General features: G+C 35.3%; 1 protein-coding gene across 1 annotated transcript in view; it reads left to right on the top strand.

Annotated features, from left to right (window-relative positions):
* LOC100166039 overlaps positions 1–12,932 on the top strand; it is a 127,879-nt gene extending 114,947 nt beyond the window's left edge. Inside the window, 20 exon segments of the mRNA XM_029491600.1 lie at positions 787–981; positions 1,050–1,403; positions 1,529–1,741; positions 2,149–2,346; positions 2,441–2,638; positions 2,726–3,088; positions 3,165–3,386; positions 3,596–3,787; positions 3,872–4,084; positions 4,168–4,356; positions 4,498–5,091; positions 5,169–5,357; positions 5,708–6,466; positions 7,011–7,652; positions 7,965–8,213; positions 8,327–8,565; positions 8,725–8,995; positions 9,292–9,530; positions 10,683–10,872; positions 11,770–12,932. Of these exon segments, the coding sequence (XP_029347460.1) occupies positions 787–981; positions 1,050–1,403; positions 1,529–1,741; positions 2,149–2,346; positions 2,441–2,638; positions 2,726–3,088; positions 3,165–3,386; positions 3,596–3,787; positions 3,872–4,084; positions 4,168–4,356; positions 4,498–5,091; positions 5,169–5,357; positions 5,708–6,466; positions 7,011–7,652; positions 7,965–8,213; positions 8,327–8,565; positions 8,725–8,995; positions 9,292–9,530; positions 10,683–10,872; positions 11,770–12,011 (5,951 nt within the window). The 3' untranslated portion in view covers positions 12,012–12,932.
* The last annotated feature ends 3,869 nt before the right edge of the window (positions 12,933–16,801 follow it).

The raw sequence follows: 16,801 nt of genomic DNA, 5'->3' as shown, positions 1-16,801 counted from the left end.
TAAAAATAAAACCAAATATAATGTATATGTACTATATATTATAATAATATTATTACATTTGAAAAAATATTAAATTTTATTTATACACAAAAAAATAGAAATAGTATGTCAAAAGCCTAACCTTTAAAGAAGATACTGGTTCTTATCTCATAATAATATATAAAAAATACTAATTATATTTAAATGTAGTATCATAAATCGTTATGCATTAACATTTGTTTATGTTTATTTTTATTTTTCAATGATAAACAATATAATCATTGAAAAATAAAAATATCAAATAACTAATAATAATAAATACAATGAGTATACAAATTAGTTTTTAATAAACAATATATTTTATCTTGTGCTAATCTAACTTATTTTTATACAAAGCAATAATTTTTATAGATATAAAATAGTAAATCCCATAAGTTCTTAAGCTAATATTGAAGGGATCTCTTTTTCCAAATTTTGTTTACTTGTGTTTATTATTTTTCGATTTTAAATAACTTTTTGCTAATATTTTAATTATGTTTTAATAATTATGGTGAATACAAAATTATGAATAAAATTGACACTTTAAATTCTTAATAAAACAAATATATTAAAACTTCTTTAGCATGGCATTGTTTTAAGTTTTTATTTTTTTTTCTTAACATTTCTATAATCCTAAGATCCTAAATGGTTTCATTTAGATTAAGACTTCTAATTATTGATATGGATGTCTAATTAATTATTAATATTATTATTAATTTATTAATTATTAATTGTTACTAATTAATTGTTTATATCATTATTTTTTAGAACCTAAGCCAGAATGTACTACTGATGGAGAATGTTCCAACGACAAAGCCTGTATAAATTATGCCTGTAAAGACCCGTGTCAAGAATCACCAACTACTTGCGCGAGAAATGCATTATGCTATGTTCAGAAACACAGATCAGTGTGTGTGTGTAGAGATGGAATGACTGGAAATGCTCAAATACAATGTGTAGAAAGTAAGCTTTGATCAACAACATAATATGCTTGTCTATAAATTTAAATCCAATTTTGATGACTTTTTCAGTTGGTTGTCGTGCTGATACCGATTGTCCACCAGAAAAATCATGTGTTAATGGAGATTGCGTTGACCCGTGTGCTTACACTCATTGTGGTATAAACGCACTTTGCCGAACTGATGGGTACCACAGAGCTAGATGTTATTGTCCTCCCGCATATGAAGGAGATCCATTTGTAGAATGTAGAAGACCTGAATGCGTGGTCGATTCAGACTGTCCGTCAACATTAGCTTGCAGAAATCAACATTGTCAAAGTCCATGTGATTGTGCTCCGACTGCGTTGTGTAACGTGGCTAACCATATTGCTACATGTAGATGTCCACCGGGTTACATAGGAAATCCTCATACTTCTTGTACTTTAAGTATGTAGTATAGTATATTAAATAGCTTTGTATTTTCATCGTTGTATAAATGTATAATATACCTATTGTTGATTTCGTAAAGCACTCACTAATCAATTTTTTTTTTATACTATTATTATTATTAGCTCCACTCGCTATTCCACCTCAGTGTACAATGGACTCGGACTGTGCTAGTAAGTTGGCCTGTTTCAACGGAGATTGCAAAAACCCATGTTATGAGATAAAACCATGTGGGCCGAATGCTGAGTGTATTGTAGTAGATACGTTACCTCATAGAACTATGTCATGTCAGTGTATTCCAGGCTATGTTGGCGATGCCGACATCCAATGTAAACTAGGTAATGAAAATTGTTTTCAAAATTAATTTAAGTTTATAAATATATCACAAACTAATTATATACATCTAATTAAATTTCAGCTAATAACATTGATACCATATAATAACATTACTAATTAATACTCCATTTTATGTGATTTCAGATTATAGCTGCTTATTTATTTCCTATAAAATATCCTCTTTTATATACCTATTTTAAGTGACACATCAAAGTTCATATTAAAATATATTAAAATTTAAATATATGTGCAAACATGTTTAGTCAATCCCTTCACTTCCATTAGCTTTATTTCTGTTGTATATACATAAACTATATAGATTGACTTCATGTTGTATAAACCATTTTATTATTACAGACCAAAATAATAAAATTATATATATAATTTACTAAAGTGTGTTTTATTATAGGTGCCCCATCATCGGTAGGTTGTATCTCTAATGACGATTGCCAACCGACAGATTTGTGCTTAAACCGTCAATGTGTTAATCCATGCACTGTATCCAACCCTTGTTCATCTACAGCAATATGCACAATCAATAATCACAAAGCCGTTTGTAAATGTCCAGACGGTCTTTCTGGTGATCCATTCATCAGTTGTTACAAAGGTAAGGGAATTTACAATTACCGTATTCAGTGAAACATCTATCATTTAAAATGTATGAAACTTCAATGTAATTTTTATATTTAAACATCTTATAGTACCATTGGCTACACCAGAATGTACAACAGATTCTGAATGCCCAAGCTCTAAAATATGTGCCAACCAATATTGCCAAGACCCGTGTCAAATATCTAAACCATGTGACACTACTGCTGAATGTGTTACAATTAACCATCGACCAATTTGTAATTGTCCAAATGGATGGGCAGGAAATCCTCAAATTCAGTGTTATAAACGTAATATATATTATTATCCTGAAATTATTAATCATAATGATAAGTGATAACCATCTATATGCTTACGCCTTTTTCTATATGTTTCAGCTGGTTGCAAGACCGATAGCGATTGTGTTTATGATAAAGCATGCATCAACAGCAATTGTTTGAACCCGTGTTCTACTCAGAGTTGTGGACATGGAGCTGATTGTATTGTACAAGCCCACAAAGCTCATTGCATTTGTCCGGCAGGTACACAAGGTTCACCAATGGTATCTTGCGTATCAGTAGTGTGCCAATATAATGAAGACTGTGCAGATCATGAAGCATGCGACAGATTAAACAGAAGATGCAGACCTGTCTGCGAACAAGACACTTGTGCTGAGCAGGCAACATGTCTAGCCCAAGCTCACCAACCAACATGCACATGTCTGAATGGTTTCCAAGGCAATCCTTACATTGAATGCATTGGTAAGTTTAACATAAATGCCTCTGTTATTTTTTCAGTGTTTGGTAAATTTAAATTTTTGTGTTTAATTTAATTTAGAATCAAGAGTACCATCAATAACTCCTGAGTGCACAACTGATTCTGACTGTCCATCACAACATGCTTGTGTAAATCAGAGATGTCAAAATCCTTGTACCATTTCTGTACTCTGTTCTCCAGATCAAGAGTGCCATGTTCAAGATACAGTTCCATACAGAACTATTATGTGTCAATGTAGATCAGACACTGTAGCCACTATTGATGGCGGCTGCAAACCAATAGGTAAACTTTTTATGAAACCATAACAACTCACTCACCTAACTAACTACCTATTCAATTAGAGTAATTAGTAAATTAGGTAGACACTTGATATTTTTCAATCAATTAGAAATTATTTTAATATTTTACTTACATCAAATTAACAACTATATTTATTTAAATGCATGCTATGTTTTAGACGAAAAAAATTAATATATTATACATTTTTTCAGTTTCCATTACTCCTCAATGTAAAAGCGATCAAGAATGTCCATTGTCAGAAAGATGTGTAAATCAAGGATGTGTAGAAGCATGTCGAATCGACCCATGTGGTATAAACGCACAATGTATCTCACAAAACCATCAAGCTGCTTGTTCGTGTCCACCAGGATATACAGGAAACCCACACACAGAATGCTCACTTCGTAAGGGTTAACATATATAAAACAAAATTTGCAAAGTTATTTTTTTTTTGTAATTTAATACTAACGTTGTACACATTATTATAGAACAATCGATTCCAATACTACCACCTTCGCCAGAATGTACGAAAAACGATGACTGTGCGTCAGACACAACTTGCGTCAACCAAAGATGTGTTAGTCCGTGTACTTTAGGAGACAGTTGTGGCCGTGGGTCATTCTGTCACTCACAAAACCACCAACCCGTTTGCAGATGTCCCAACGGTTACACCGGAGACCCTCGCATAGCATGCACTCCACGTAAAGATTATATTTTTTTATATATATTTTTTATTCCTACGAATTACAATATATTTATCGATATTTATATTTCATGTTGATAGCATCGTCAGTACCAACCGTAGAATGTGTATCGAGCACTGATTGTACTGCAGAAGAATCATGTATCAACAGAATGTGTGTGAGTCCATGTAATTGCGGACCTAACTCGGATTGCAAAGTTAATAATCACTATCCTAGTTGTATTTGTAAGCCTGGGTATTATGGAAATCCCCAACAAGGCTGTATAAAAAGTAAATACGCTTTTTCAAAATGTCAATAAAACTATACTTAACATATATTTTCATTATTCAATTAATTTGTTTTTGAAATATGACATTAATAAAGAATATTTGACAACATGATAATAATAATATATCATTGAAAAATTTCAGTGGGATGTATATCAGACGATCAATGTGCTTACGATAAACAATGTTACAACGGCGAATGTGTTCCACCGTGTTTGTTGAGTGATCCTTGTGCACCAACTGCAAAATGTTACGGTGACAATCACCGTGCAGCGTGCCAATGTCCACCGGGTTACTTCGGAAATCCGTTCGATAAATGTGAAAGAACTGAATGTACATACGATGTAGACTGTCCATCAGATCGCATGTGCTTCGACCAGCATTGTATCAATCCGTGTACAGAACAACACGGCACTCCGTGCGCATCAAACGCTATCTGCTCTGTCAGAAACCATGCCGCGGCGTGTAGATGTCCAGAAAACTTCCCGATGGGAGATCCAAATACTTACTGTGAACGTTTACCACCACCTTTATTCGGTGAACCAGAATGCAAAATTGACGTGGATTGTGCCAGTCGTCTTGCATGTATCAGAGAAAAATGTGTGAATCCGTGTCATGAAATCAAACCTTGTTCAAATAGTGCCACGTGTGCTGTCTTGGACAGTGTACCAGTTAGAACAATGACGTGTACATGTTCCGAAGGATGGGTGCTCAACGAAGGTGGAGAATGCAGACAAGGTAGGATTTTATTTTTAATGTCTATACATATATTTTTTTTCTAAACAATTTTTTCTAAAATACTTGTTTTTTTGTAGTTGTTGTTTCCTCACCACCGGGATGTACTACAAACGACGACTGTCCGTCAAACGAAGCATGCCTTAACCGACAATGCCGTAATCCTTGTAATTGTGGTACAAATGCCCAATGTTTCGTTCAAAATCACCATCCGGTTTGTTCTTGCTTGGAAGGTTATGATGGAAATCCAAACTTTGCTTGCAGAATAGGTACGTGTATATTACTGCCGGTGTATTATAATATTCAGATCTTATTCAAACGATATTGTTATTTACTTCAATTCATACGGATTTGAAGTCGTGCAATTTATAGCCATTATGATTTTTGTACCCTGGTGTTAAGCGTTTACGATTGTGATATGATCGTTATCTCTTTTTTGTCTAGGAAATATCATAACATACCCCATCCCTCTCCTTCTAATGCGTTAGACTGTTTTAGATTGTCTGTCAAATAATCCACATCCTATTATGGGCAATACTAAAAAATCGTTGACTTTTAAATCATGACATAATACAACACCTTTATTAATCATATTCCCATCTTATTTTTGTATGTACAGTGGGATGTAAGAGAAATTCCGAATGTGAATCTGGCAAGGCGTGCATCAACGGCCACTGTCTGAATCCATGCATAGTTGAAGATCCGTGTGGCCCGAACGCCGAATGTTTCACGGTTGCCAGCCGCCCCGAGTGTCGGTGCAAGAGCGGTTATCGGGGAAACCCGTATGACCGGTGCCTGGTGATCGGTTGTCGCAGCAACAACGACTGTCCCAACGACCGGTCGTGCATCAACGGCCAGTGTATAAACCCGTGCGTGTACGAACACCCGTGTTCGTCGCAAGCCGAGTGCAAAGTACAAAACCATTTCGCCCTATGCCGATGTCCCCCGGGAATGGCAGGCAACCCGTACGTGGCCTGCAGACAGGAAGTGCAACCAGAGTGCAAGGAAGACGCCGACTGTCCGTCGCTGTTGGCCTGCTTCGACAGTGTGTGCCGTAACCCGTGCACCGCGCTGGAACCGTGCAAACGGCCAGCCGAGTGTGTGGTGATCGATTCGCTGCCGGTCAGAACCATGATCTGCGAATGTCCCAGCGGTTACGTGAGCAGCGGCAGCGGTACGTGCAAAATCACGCCACCGATGACGGCCGTAGCCTGTACCGCAGACACGCAATGCCCGTCTGACAGGGCTTGTCTGAACGGCAGGTGCATAGATCCGTGTAACTGCGGCCCGAACTCTGAGTGTAGAGTGTGGGATCACAAGCCGGTATGCTCTTGTTTGGCCGGATTTGACGGCAGCCCGGAGATCGACTGTTCGAGAGGTAAGACCACGCATGCCTTTTATTTTATTCGCTATAACTTGTACGATATTAAATAATTTTTACAATGCTCCAAAAAGCATAGCGAATAATACAGACCTAATTAACAAGAAGTGATGACTAATAAAATTATATACTATAAACGTATAACTATTAACAAAATAGTTCCTGAACTATGGCTATAAACGTAGTATATAATTTATTAGGCATCATTGTTTCCCATGTCAGGTACATCCATATCAGGATATGTATTTAAAAAAAATGTCATTATTATTTCATAATGAGTGAAAATTTCAATTTTCAAATATTTCAAATTCGGACTCCTACATACACATGCATAGCGTATTCATGACCTAACTCATCAAAGTCCAACCTATTTAGCTATTTCTAGACTTCTTCAACAGTGATTGTGATAGGTGGTAAAACTTTGTGCACTGATTATGATAAACGCCCATAAATTAATAATTGTTACCTACTACAATGTCACACCTGTCCCACCGTGAACTTCCCTTAACAACGAGTAAAAAAACCGTTTCCATACTTTCAGCCGGATGTCGAAGCGAATCCGACTGTTCTGGTCAACACACCTGCGTCAACCGTATCTGCGTGGCTGTGTGCGCCGCGGACGGTAGCAGTTGCGGCACAGCGTCTGAATGTTATGGCATCAATCATCAAGCCGTGTGCGAATGTCCACCCGGAATGGCCGGAAACCCGCAGATAGCCTGCGTGGTCGCCGGCTGTCGGTCGGACACGGATTGTCCTAGCGACAAGGCGTGCATAAACACCAAATGTATCGATCCGTGCACCAGAAATAATCCATGCGTGAAGCCAGCCGAGTGTACGGTGTACAATCACCGAACAGATTGCGCTTGTCCACCAGGTTACGTCGGAAACGCCGGAACTACTTGCAAACCAAGTACGTTTCCAAAAGACGCCAGAGAGTCAGAGCTCGAAACGGAAATTAATTTTGAAAACCTTTTTTCTTTAGTCGAAACCGGATGTCAAAGCGATTCCGAATGTCCATCACAGACGGGTTGCATTAATAAATTGTGCGTGAGCCCGTGCGACGTTTCTTCGCCGTGTGGAATTAACTCTAAATGCAAAGTCCTCGACACCTTCCCGATAAGAACAATGACGTGCGAATGTCTACCGGGTACACAAGGAAATGCAGCCATACGATGTGACGAAGGTAAGATGTTTTTTCAATATCAATTGTCAGTTATATTACCATAGTAAAACTCTGTTAAAGGTCAAACTAAGTTCTAAATAAATCTATTAAAGTTCTGATAAAAAAACTTGTTATAATTTTTATACAAACTGATTTATATCCAATATTATAGCCAGTATGTATCTAAAATCAAGACTTGCATTTACTATTTTTTCGTGCATTAGATACCTTCGTTATAACGAAAACATTTTCAAGCCCTTTATTATACTATAATGTTTCGTCATAGTATTACGCTGTAACAAAATGATAACGTCTGTATTTATTATATTTCAGTTTCAAAATGTCCAATTGATAAAGGCTACGTGAGGAATGATGAAGGGGAATGTGTGTGTCTTCCGGGCACAGCCCTGAACCAAGAAGACGAATGCCGTAGGTGCGTAGTCGAACTGGGATACAAGATCGATGAACGCGGACATTGTGTATGCGCTCTGGACAGAGGATTGATCATTGACGAGAGAGGACGTTGCATATGTCCGACCGAACACGGTTACAGTTTGAACATCTATGGACAATGCGTACCGAGTATGTAGTCAAAAATTATGCTGTGATGATAATAATAACAGTTTTTTTGATTAATATCACCGCCACGTTTTATTCACTTTATTGAAACTATAAAAAAAAAATAATGTTTTCAGAAAACACAACACAACTCAGGACGGACTTCCCGAGACCGGACATGGTCGTCACGTGTTTATCGGACGGAGTACAAGTGGAAATCCATATAACAGAAAAAGGATTTAACGGAGTGCTTTATGTGAAGGGCCACAGTAAGAACGAACAGTGTAGACGAGTCGTATCGATGGCGCAAGACTCGTCGCCCAGAACGGAAATATTCAAAGTCAACTTTGGAAACTGCGGACTTATACACATCAACGTGAGTTTAATAACGATAGGAGTTTATTTGTATTTTTTTAGTCGTGAGCGTGTCGCAATATCCAAATATTATGCGTGATTGCGTCACTAGTGATAAAAGCTACTGCTTCTATAATTATTATAATCCGAAGCTAATGCTAACATTTATTGCACACAACAGGGCCAGGCTAGTTTTGTGTTGGTCATACAGAAACATCCGAAATTGGTAACTTACAAAGCTCAAGCCTATCACATACGATGCGTGTACAACACCGGAGAACAGAACGTCACGCTCGGCTTTAACGTGTCCATGTTGACCACGGCTGGTACGATAGCGAACACCGGACCACCACCTACGTGTCTGATGAAGATCGTCACGCACACCGGACAAGAAATCGATTCAGCCGAAATAGGTGACAACTTAATGCTACAAGTGGACGTCCAGCCGTCGAGTAAGTGTGAAAACGATTTATAAAATATGCTTAAAAATTAATATCGGTCGCACAGTCACATCTGAGCCTAAAGCGTTGTGTACCAACTATCGACTATTCTGTATAATATATGTATTTAATTATAGGAAATCCACTCCCGTGTAAAATACACATTGTACAAATATCAATTATAATTTCCTGTTAACATTTAAAAATATTTGAAACGTCTAACTAGTGTTTGGACTTTTGTGGCACCCATTGTTAAACTGTCATTTCCGTCACCAGTTAACCTATAATGATAAATCCTTTTATTGTAGGCATCTACGGAGGATACGCCAGGAGCTGTGTGGCGAAAACGATTGAAGACAATGTAGAGAACGAGTACATTGTAACCGACGAGAATGGGTGCGCGACCGACCCGACGATATTCGGCGAGTGGGACTACAACGCAGACACCCAATCGCTGTTGGCCGGTTTCAACGCGTTTAAATTCCCAAGTTCCGACAACATACGATTCCAGTGTAACATACGCGTGTGCTTCGGCAAATGCCAACCGGTAAGTACTACTGTTAGGTGTAGGTAAAAATAATGTGGTTACATGACATTTTCCACCGACAGTATCCATCGTTTTGACATATAATTATTTTGTATACGATTTCTACGTAATTGGAACGTATTTAGGTACCTATACTTGAGTATATCTATACTTTTCGATGTAATCGTACAGATCGTACTTGTGTCATATTAAAGATAATGTTTTGGTAGTGTAGTTATTCAGACGATTTTTTAACATTATTAACATTAATTATTTAAAATCACTATGGGCTATTAATTTAATAGAAGATAGATAACGTTTAACGACTTAGAAACTACTCGTTCGGATTTCGATTTATTTACATAAACATTTTGGAAAATAAATATCATGTGCTTAATAATTTTTGGTAAATAATGCAGTACTCATTTGAAAAAAAGAAGTTATCTCCATAGAGAACTCCTTAAACAGTCTAAAAAATCTGTAATCTAATCTAGGTTCTTCCTATAATATGATATGTGTAAGTACATAAAAATTCAAAATCAGAATATGAATAAGTGCATAATTAAAGAGTGAACATGCACTTGTTTTGAATGGTGAATGCATTAAATCATATACCTAATTATCAATACAATAAATCGTCTGAAGGCTGCACCGGCTACAGGCGTAATGAGATGACAATGATGACAAATGTTTCTTCATAATCTATTCAGTATTACCTAGACACATACCGACGACGAGACGACGTGGTAGGGCGAAACAATATAACGATTTATGCACACGCTCGACAATCCCCACCGTCATTATTATACGCCGCGTCTAATAGGACTATATTAGGAGGTAGGTGTGTAGATATCGTGCCTTGATGTTTAGTCATATACAATTTTGATATCGCCGAACACGATTTCCAACCAAATCTATGAGTTTAATGCACCGGCGAATCCAGAACCCGGTTTAGAAAGATTCTTTGTCTAAAATATTTCTATATTTCCCGTCGTTTTTTTTTTATCGAATGTCTAAATTGTATGTCTCGAGCACACATGATTTAATATAGTTAGCAAATTGACGTAACAAAAGAAGTGTAAGGATGAGTTTTAGGAGGAGAGAGCAAATCCCTCCTCCATATACGTTAAAACGTGTTCGTGTATTAACCCGTCGAGCTGTCTTTGATTGCAGGTGAATTGCCGCGGCTACAACGCGTTCGGAAGACGCAGAAGACGTGAAATATCCAAGAACGACAACGGTCCCGACGACGATGCCCTCGAGTCTGTCCAGCGAGGACAGCTGAGAGAAGAGATCACCATCGAGTCGAACGCCATTTTAACGTTCGAACGCAGGGAAGAACGACTGATGGATCCGACTGAAGGTACGTTGTACAATAATTGCACTCGGGTATTATCATAATATGAACAATCTACTATAATATTGTTACCTACCTACCTACTTATTATATATACCTACTTCATCGTTGGTCAGTGGGTCGGTTATAATATTTTCCTCAAAAACGAAATCGTACACGCATGTATTTTCTCCTCGTGTAGGTGTAATACGCTGATTTCGTTGACGTCATCGACGATATAAGCGTGGATATCCGATTACGTTTGACCTACTCTCGTTCACTTTTACTTTCCCCGGCTTGGCCTATTACCTTTGTAGGACGTATATATTATGATAGGTATTTTATTGATAATTCATAATATTATATCATAGACAGAATGAACCGTACGGCAGACGGTGCATGCGCCACAATTTTTTCTTGACCCGAGAATCAGGACAAAAATATTATTGCAATGTACTTACGTGCCTACCGTATTATAATACATAATTATAATAATATAATAATCATATTATATGAATAAAAAGAATATTCCGAACCAATTGTATACCATTTTATATTTGTGTTGTTACATTTAATTTTAAAATACAAAATCAAATTGCATTAAGATTAGTTGAGAACAACAGTTGTTGCCCCTTTTTTAATCTACCGAATTTTTCCGAGAATGTCGATAGATACCTGGTGAAAGTTTTGGCTTGAGAATATTGTTCAACAGACCGTTGAAAACTATTACAACACTAAAAATAAATATAAATTGTAATTAAATTGGTAAACATTGTGGGAGGGTGGAGGACTTATCTGCCATGATAATGATTTGTCATGATTTGCCATGATTTGTCTCACGATAGATAATGCGGTGATAATTTAACTTTTTTGTGTGTGCTGGTACTAAAATTGTTCGTTTTTTTGTCACTCCTCCCCTTTTAGCTCCAATCATTCAGCCCGCCGAGGACATTTGCGTGTCAGTCATCGGACTCATCGTGGCCCTTGTCATCACGGCCCTGCTAGCGCTGGTGGCCGTGGCCGTGGCTGTTTCGTGTTGGCTGATGGCCTACAGGAGAACGCCGAACGTCAACGGCCCACTGCCGCATCCGACCCAAGTGCCGAATCCGATGTTCATGAATCATGACCGGACGTCTTCCGAACCGTCTCCGGATTACCTGACATGATGAAAACAACGAAGACTAAGACGACGACGAAGACGATTTTTGTTTTTCCGTCGTCGTTTACGCGACTATACCTATAACTTCTATTATTTTATAAAAAAAAATTGTCTCACCTTACCGCCCCCTCCCCCACATAACAGTCGGGTAGTAAGCGCCTAACAACATTTTATTATTATATTATTATTATTATTTTATAAATACCTATACACTGTTTTACGACTGTTAATCGTTTGCCATGTTTTGCGCTCGACAAAAGTCTCACGGGCCTTTAATTAGCTGCAGACACTCGCCGTTTAAATTTTAAATAATAAATATCATAAATTTAATAATTTAGTACACATCGTAATGATAACGTAATATTCTAAACTTTGGGCTGGGAAAACGTAACGAAAAGGGGATCTATATCTGTAACGACTATAATATTCGATACTGTAACGAGACGACGAGTGTTCCCCGATTAAAGGCCTTTCTGTGAACTAGACGCGATATAATTAGTCAAAACTACTCAATTAAAACGTAAATAATTATTTCTAACGTACATAATATTATTATTCATGTTTTAATTGTTGTATGGACATCTCTTCCGAACGCTTACACTGCGCGTTTCGTAGCTTAATTAAATAGGTATCTCACGCACAGACATAAGTCATTTTTGAAAAAATATATATCATACATTTATTAGAATATTCACAATCCGATGACGTGTTGTGCGATACATTTCTTCGATTGGGTGACGTTTGAAGTAGTGAGCTTTCGGAAGACTTGTTCACTTTTAGTTTTAAGGTAAATAATATGTGTGTGTATGTAATATATTAGAATTAAATTTGTATAATCGTTTAACATTTTAATCGAATGTTGTGTATGAAAGTGTGATATATGAATAACTATTAATTTATTAACAAAATAAATAATTTAAAAAAAAAATTAACTTCCTAAATAAACATTATTTTCAGTCATTAGAAAATTGTTAAAAATGACTAATTTTATATATATATATATTACTCCTACTTAAATCAAAACTGTTAAGTATTCTTTTCAAGTCATTAATTAACAAATTTAGGCTTTAGATTAAATTTATATATTTTAGTACCTAACTAGCTGTAAGTACCATTTAAGATTGTCTTTTATTGAATTAAAATACTATAACATTTTAACTTAATATTTCAGTATTTCAATTTAAAAAAAACATCATAATAATATGTAACAGTTATTTTTTTTTCTAGAAATTTAAAATTAGATATTTAGAATATACAATACTGTGTGATAATTATGAAAATAATAATTAAACGAATATTATGCTTTTTTAAAACTTATTAGTTATCATTTTTGTCCCTTAAAATAGTGGTTCTTAATCGGTGTGTCGCGAATTACTGCCATGTTTGGTTGTATGTAACTGTTGTATTTGTAATCACGCTGTATAACGAAAGGCGGTCTGATCAAAGCGGCAAAGCGTTCGGTGTGGGTTTGATTTCATTTATTTATTCGTGTTCATTTTCAAGCAATAATAAATTGTCAGCGATAAGCAATTTTATAATAATCATTGGTAATAACATTGTTCTATGATACTATCCAAGTCCGTGAATGATACGGCTATCCAGCTATCCTTAGATAATACATATCAGATATATAGCAATGAAACAGGGTAAAAAAAAACGAAAATATATCCCTCGACTTGTTATGTAACACCACCTCAATACGTTGGTCACAGGGTAATTGTGTTACCTGTAATATATACTTATCCTTTATAAACGGTTTTCGAGGAAGTAATTTCCCGATAAAAATATTCAATGGTTTTATTGTTTCTAAAAAATAACATTCTGAAAATAATTATTAGTACCTATGTTCTCAAATAAATTTTCCTGAAAGTATACTCTCCCGTTTTTTACGGCATTCCGCACATTTGTATTTTTAATATAAGCTACATACTGGACTTGTCATACATCCACAAAAGTTATTCCTTGATAAATTCTGTCCTGAATAGTACAGAATGGTACGGGTCCCGCGCCGCCCCGGTACTATTATTATCCTGATTTTTACGCGGGCTCCTAATGTGCCATAGTGTGCAACAAGTTAGCAATAATCATTGAGAACCACTGACGTTTTCTTATCGTAGATACAGATTGTCTAAAATATAATAAATGCCCGTATTAAAATCGTTACACTAAGGTTGAACCGCCTAATTATATATAAGTCGATTATTATTGTTAATGTAATGTCGAGTATTACTATTTTTCGTCATTCCAGCCTCCATAAATCGCGGTTCTAATAGAAGATATTTTTACACAGTTTCTACAAGTATTAAGGATATTTGTTGTAATACCCGTGACCAGCTGCTGTTCATGTGAAAAAACTTTTTCAAAATTAAGCATCATAAAAAGTAAATTAAGAAGCACAATGCCTCAGGATAGGTTAAATTGATTATTGCTTTTGTTTTTTGTACAAAAAATGACTGATAATGTTAATATTGATGAAGTAATTGACAAGTTTGGTACCAAATGATAGAAGGCTTGTTATATAATTTTAAAAAAATGGGTATTATTACAATTATTATTTGTTATTACTATTATAATTATTTATTATTATCATTTATAATTATCATTTATTTAACCGGGCAAATTCGGCCGATTAAACTCCGGTTAACTTTAATCAGAGATGGTGCAACTGGCCCTATAAAGTCTGATAGTAATATTGTGACTTGGTGTTTTCAAAAGCGGTGAATAAATGTAAAAAAGTATGTTTACACTAAATAAAAAAAAAAATTATTATTATACTATTATAGCCACTTTGGTAACAATAACACAGCCTGTGTATATAGTATGATCAATAACTGTTCAACATTCATTTGGCCGATTTTTAACAAATGGGCTGCTTAATTTTATATGCTGCATCTGCATTAAAGTCTATGGACGACTATGGATTCTATTATGTCTGTGGTATACACGCATTGCGTGCTACCGAGCTCCTTACTAAGGATGGCAGAAATCGCAGCAACTGCGATATATCGAGATATCGATATTTTATCCGTTGACTATCGATAACGATATATCGTGATGCCCGATATATCGACCAAAAATATCGATATTAAAGGAGTCCTTAGTCCATACTATACATTCCAGTGGCCAACAAGTATTTTGTTTATACATAGCTAATATAATTTAAAATAAAAATTGGTGCACCATGTTATATGGAAAATATTTTTTGTTACCTATGTGTTATAAGTTGCTTATTTTTTTTTAAATCTAAAACTGTCTATGGATAGGTATTCAAGATACAACCATTTTTTTATTTTTTTTTATACCTGATGAATGTCCTAAAACATTTGATATTAAAGGTAAGGTCAGTTAAAATCATAGAGTATACTCTATGGCAGTCTTGTAAAGTATTCGAATACAAGTATTTGCAGAATACTTGTATTTAAATACTTTTTGAAGTATTTATATGCAGTGGCGGATTAAGGAGCAGGCTAAAAGGCTATAGCCTAGGGTGGCTTTTTTTTTTAGAAATAAGGATTATTATTATTGACTTATTAGGTATATTTATTTTTATTTTTTTTTTTCATATTTGTAATATAAACACAAATAAAAATAATTTAAAAAAGTTATTACTGTTCTTATCTATATTTTTAATCGTAGGTACCTATTGTATTTATTACCTATAAATAACACTAAGAACTCATAAGATTGGAAATTGTGCCAACAATTGGATAATATCTTCAAAAAAATGTTTTTACATGTTATAAACTTAACTATTGACATTACATTCTTATGATTTAAAAATATTTATATTAGAAAAATCAAATATTTTTCAAATTTAATTTATTATACAATATTTGAATGAAACGTTCAATGAAAAAGACCTAAGAAATAAATGGGGAAAAAATATTTTTATCGTTTATTATGATTCATAATAATTTATGAATAATATATATTAATTTCTTTAAGGGTAAAAATCAAATCCCTCTGTTTTGAGTTTAAACAAAAATTACATTTAGCCAAAGACCCATCTCCGTCAATATAATTGAAAATTACAAAATATAATATAATATTTTAGTGCTTAATAAAATTAATGGTAAAATTATCAAGCTGAGTCGACTTCAGGAGAACTTTTCTCCTTAGTCCTTCCCCCCCACACACACGCACATACACACACAACATAGTCGTCCTGGCCAGGCTCTAGTAACCTTGAACCAGGCATACAATAATAATTATAAATATTTTTATTATTACCTACTATACAAATTATGATTACGAACAATAACATCGTTGGCAGTATTACGACTACAATATTGAACAGTTATTGCAACGATAAATTTTTATAAAAATCGTATATACATAACAGTTTATATTTGAATCATAAAGTATCATTAAGTTTGACATGTGCCTAGGCCTCTCCACCACTCGTTGATGTCTTCGTAGTGTCTTGGCGCGCGTTTCGTGTCGTGGAGCATTGCGCACAATCGGCAGTAAAACCGGGTGTCTCGGGTTACCGTACCCGAGCCTTTCCATCGGAAGTATTCGTTGTAAAGCTGATGGTCTTTGTCTAACAAATGCAAATATTCGGCTAGCTCTTTTGGTGACCCGAAGTCATCTACGTGTATGAATGAATAGTTCGGCGCCATCAATTCGTAATCACTCCGTTTCGGCCCCATGACGATCGGCAACACGTCGTTACTACACATTATTGCATTAATATGCATTAATACATTTGCTTATTATAATATTTTATTATGTAACGCAAATACGCGAGACATATAATTATAGAGAATTATTTATAAAACAAACTATTGCTAACTA

This window comes from Acyrthosiphon pisum, chromosome A3 (assembly GCF_005508785.2).
Source record: "Acyrthosiphon pisum isolate AL4f chromosome A3, pea_aphid_22Mar2018_4r6ur, whole genome shotgun sequence".
Taxonomy (NCBI): domain Eukaryota; kingdom Metazoa; phylum Arthropoda; class Insecta; order Hemiptera; family Aphididae; genus Acyrthosiphon; species Acyrthosiphon pisum.
Note: the sequence above shows the minus strand (reverse complement) of the source record. Positions and strands in the feature narration are given on the sequence as shown.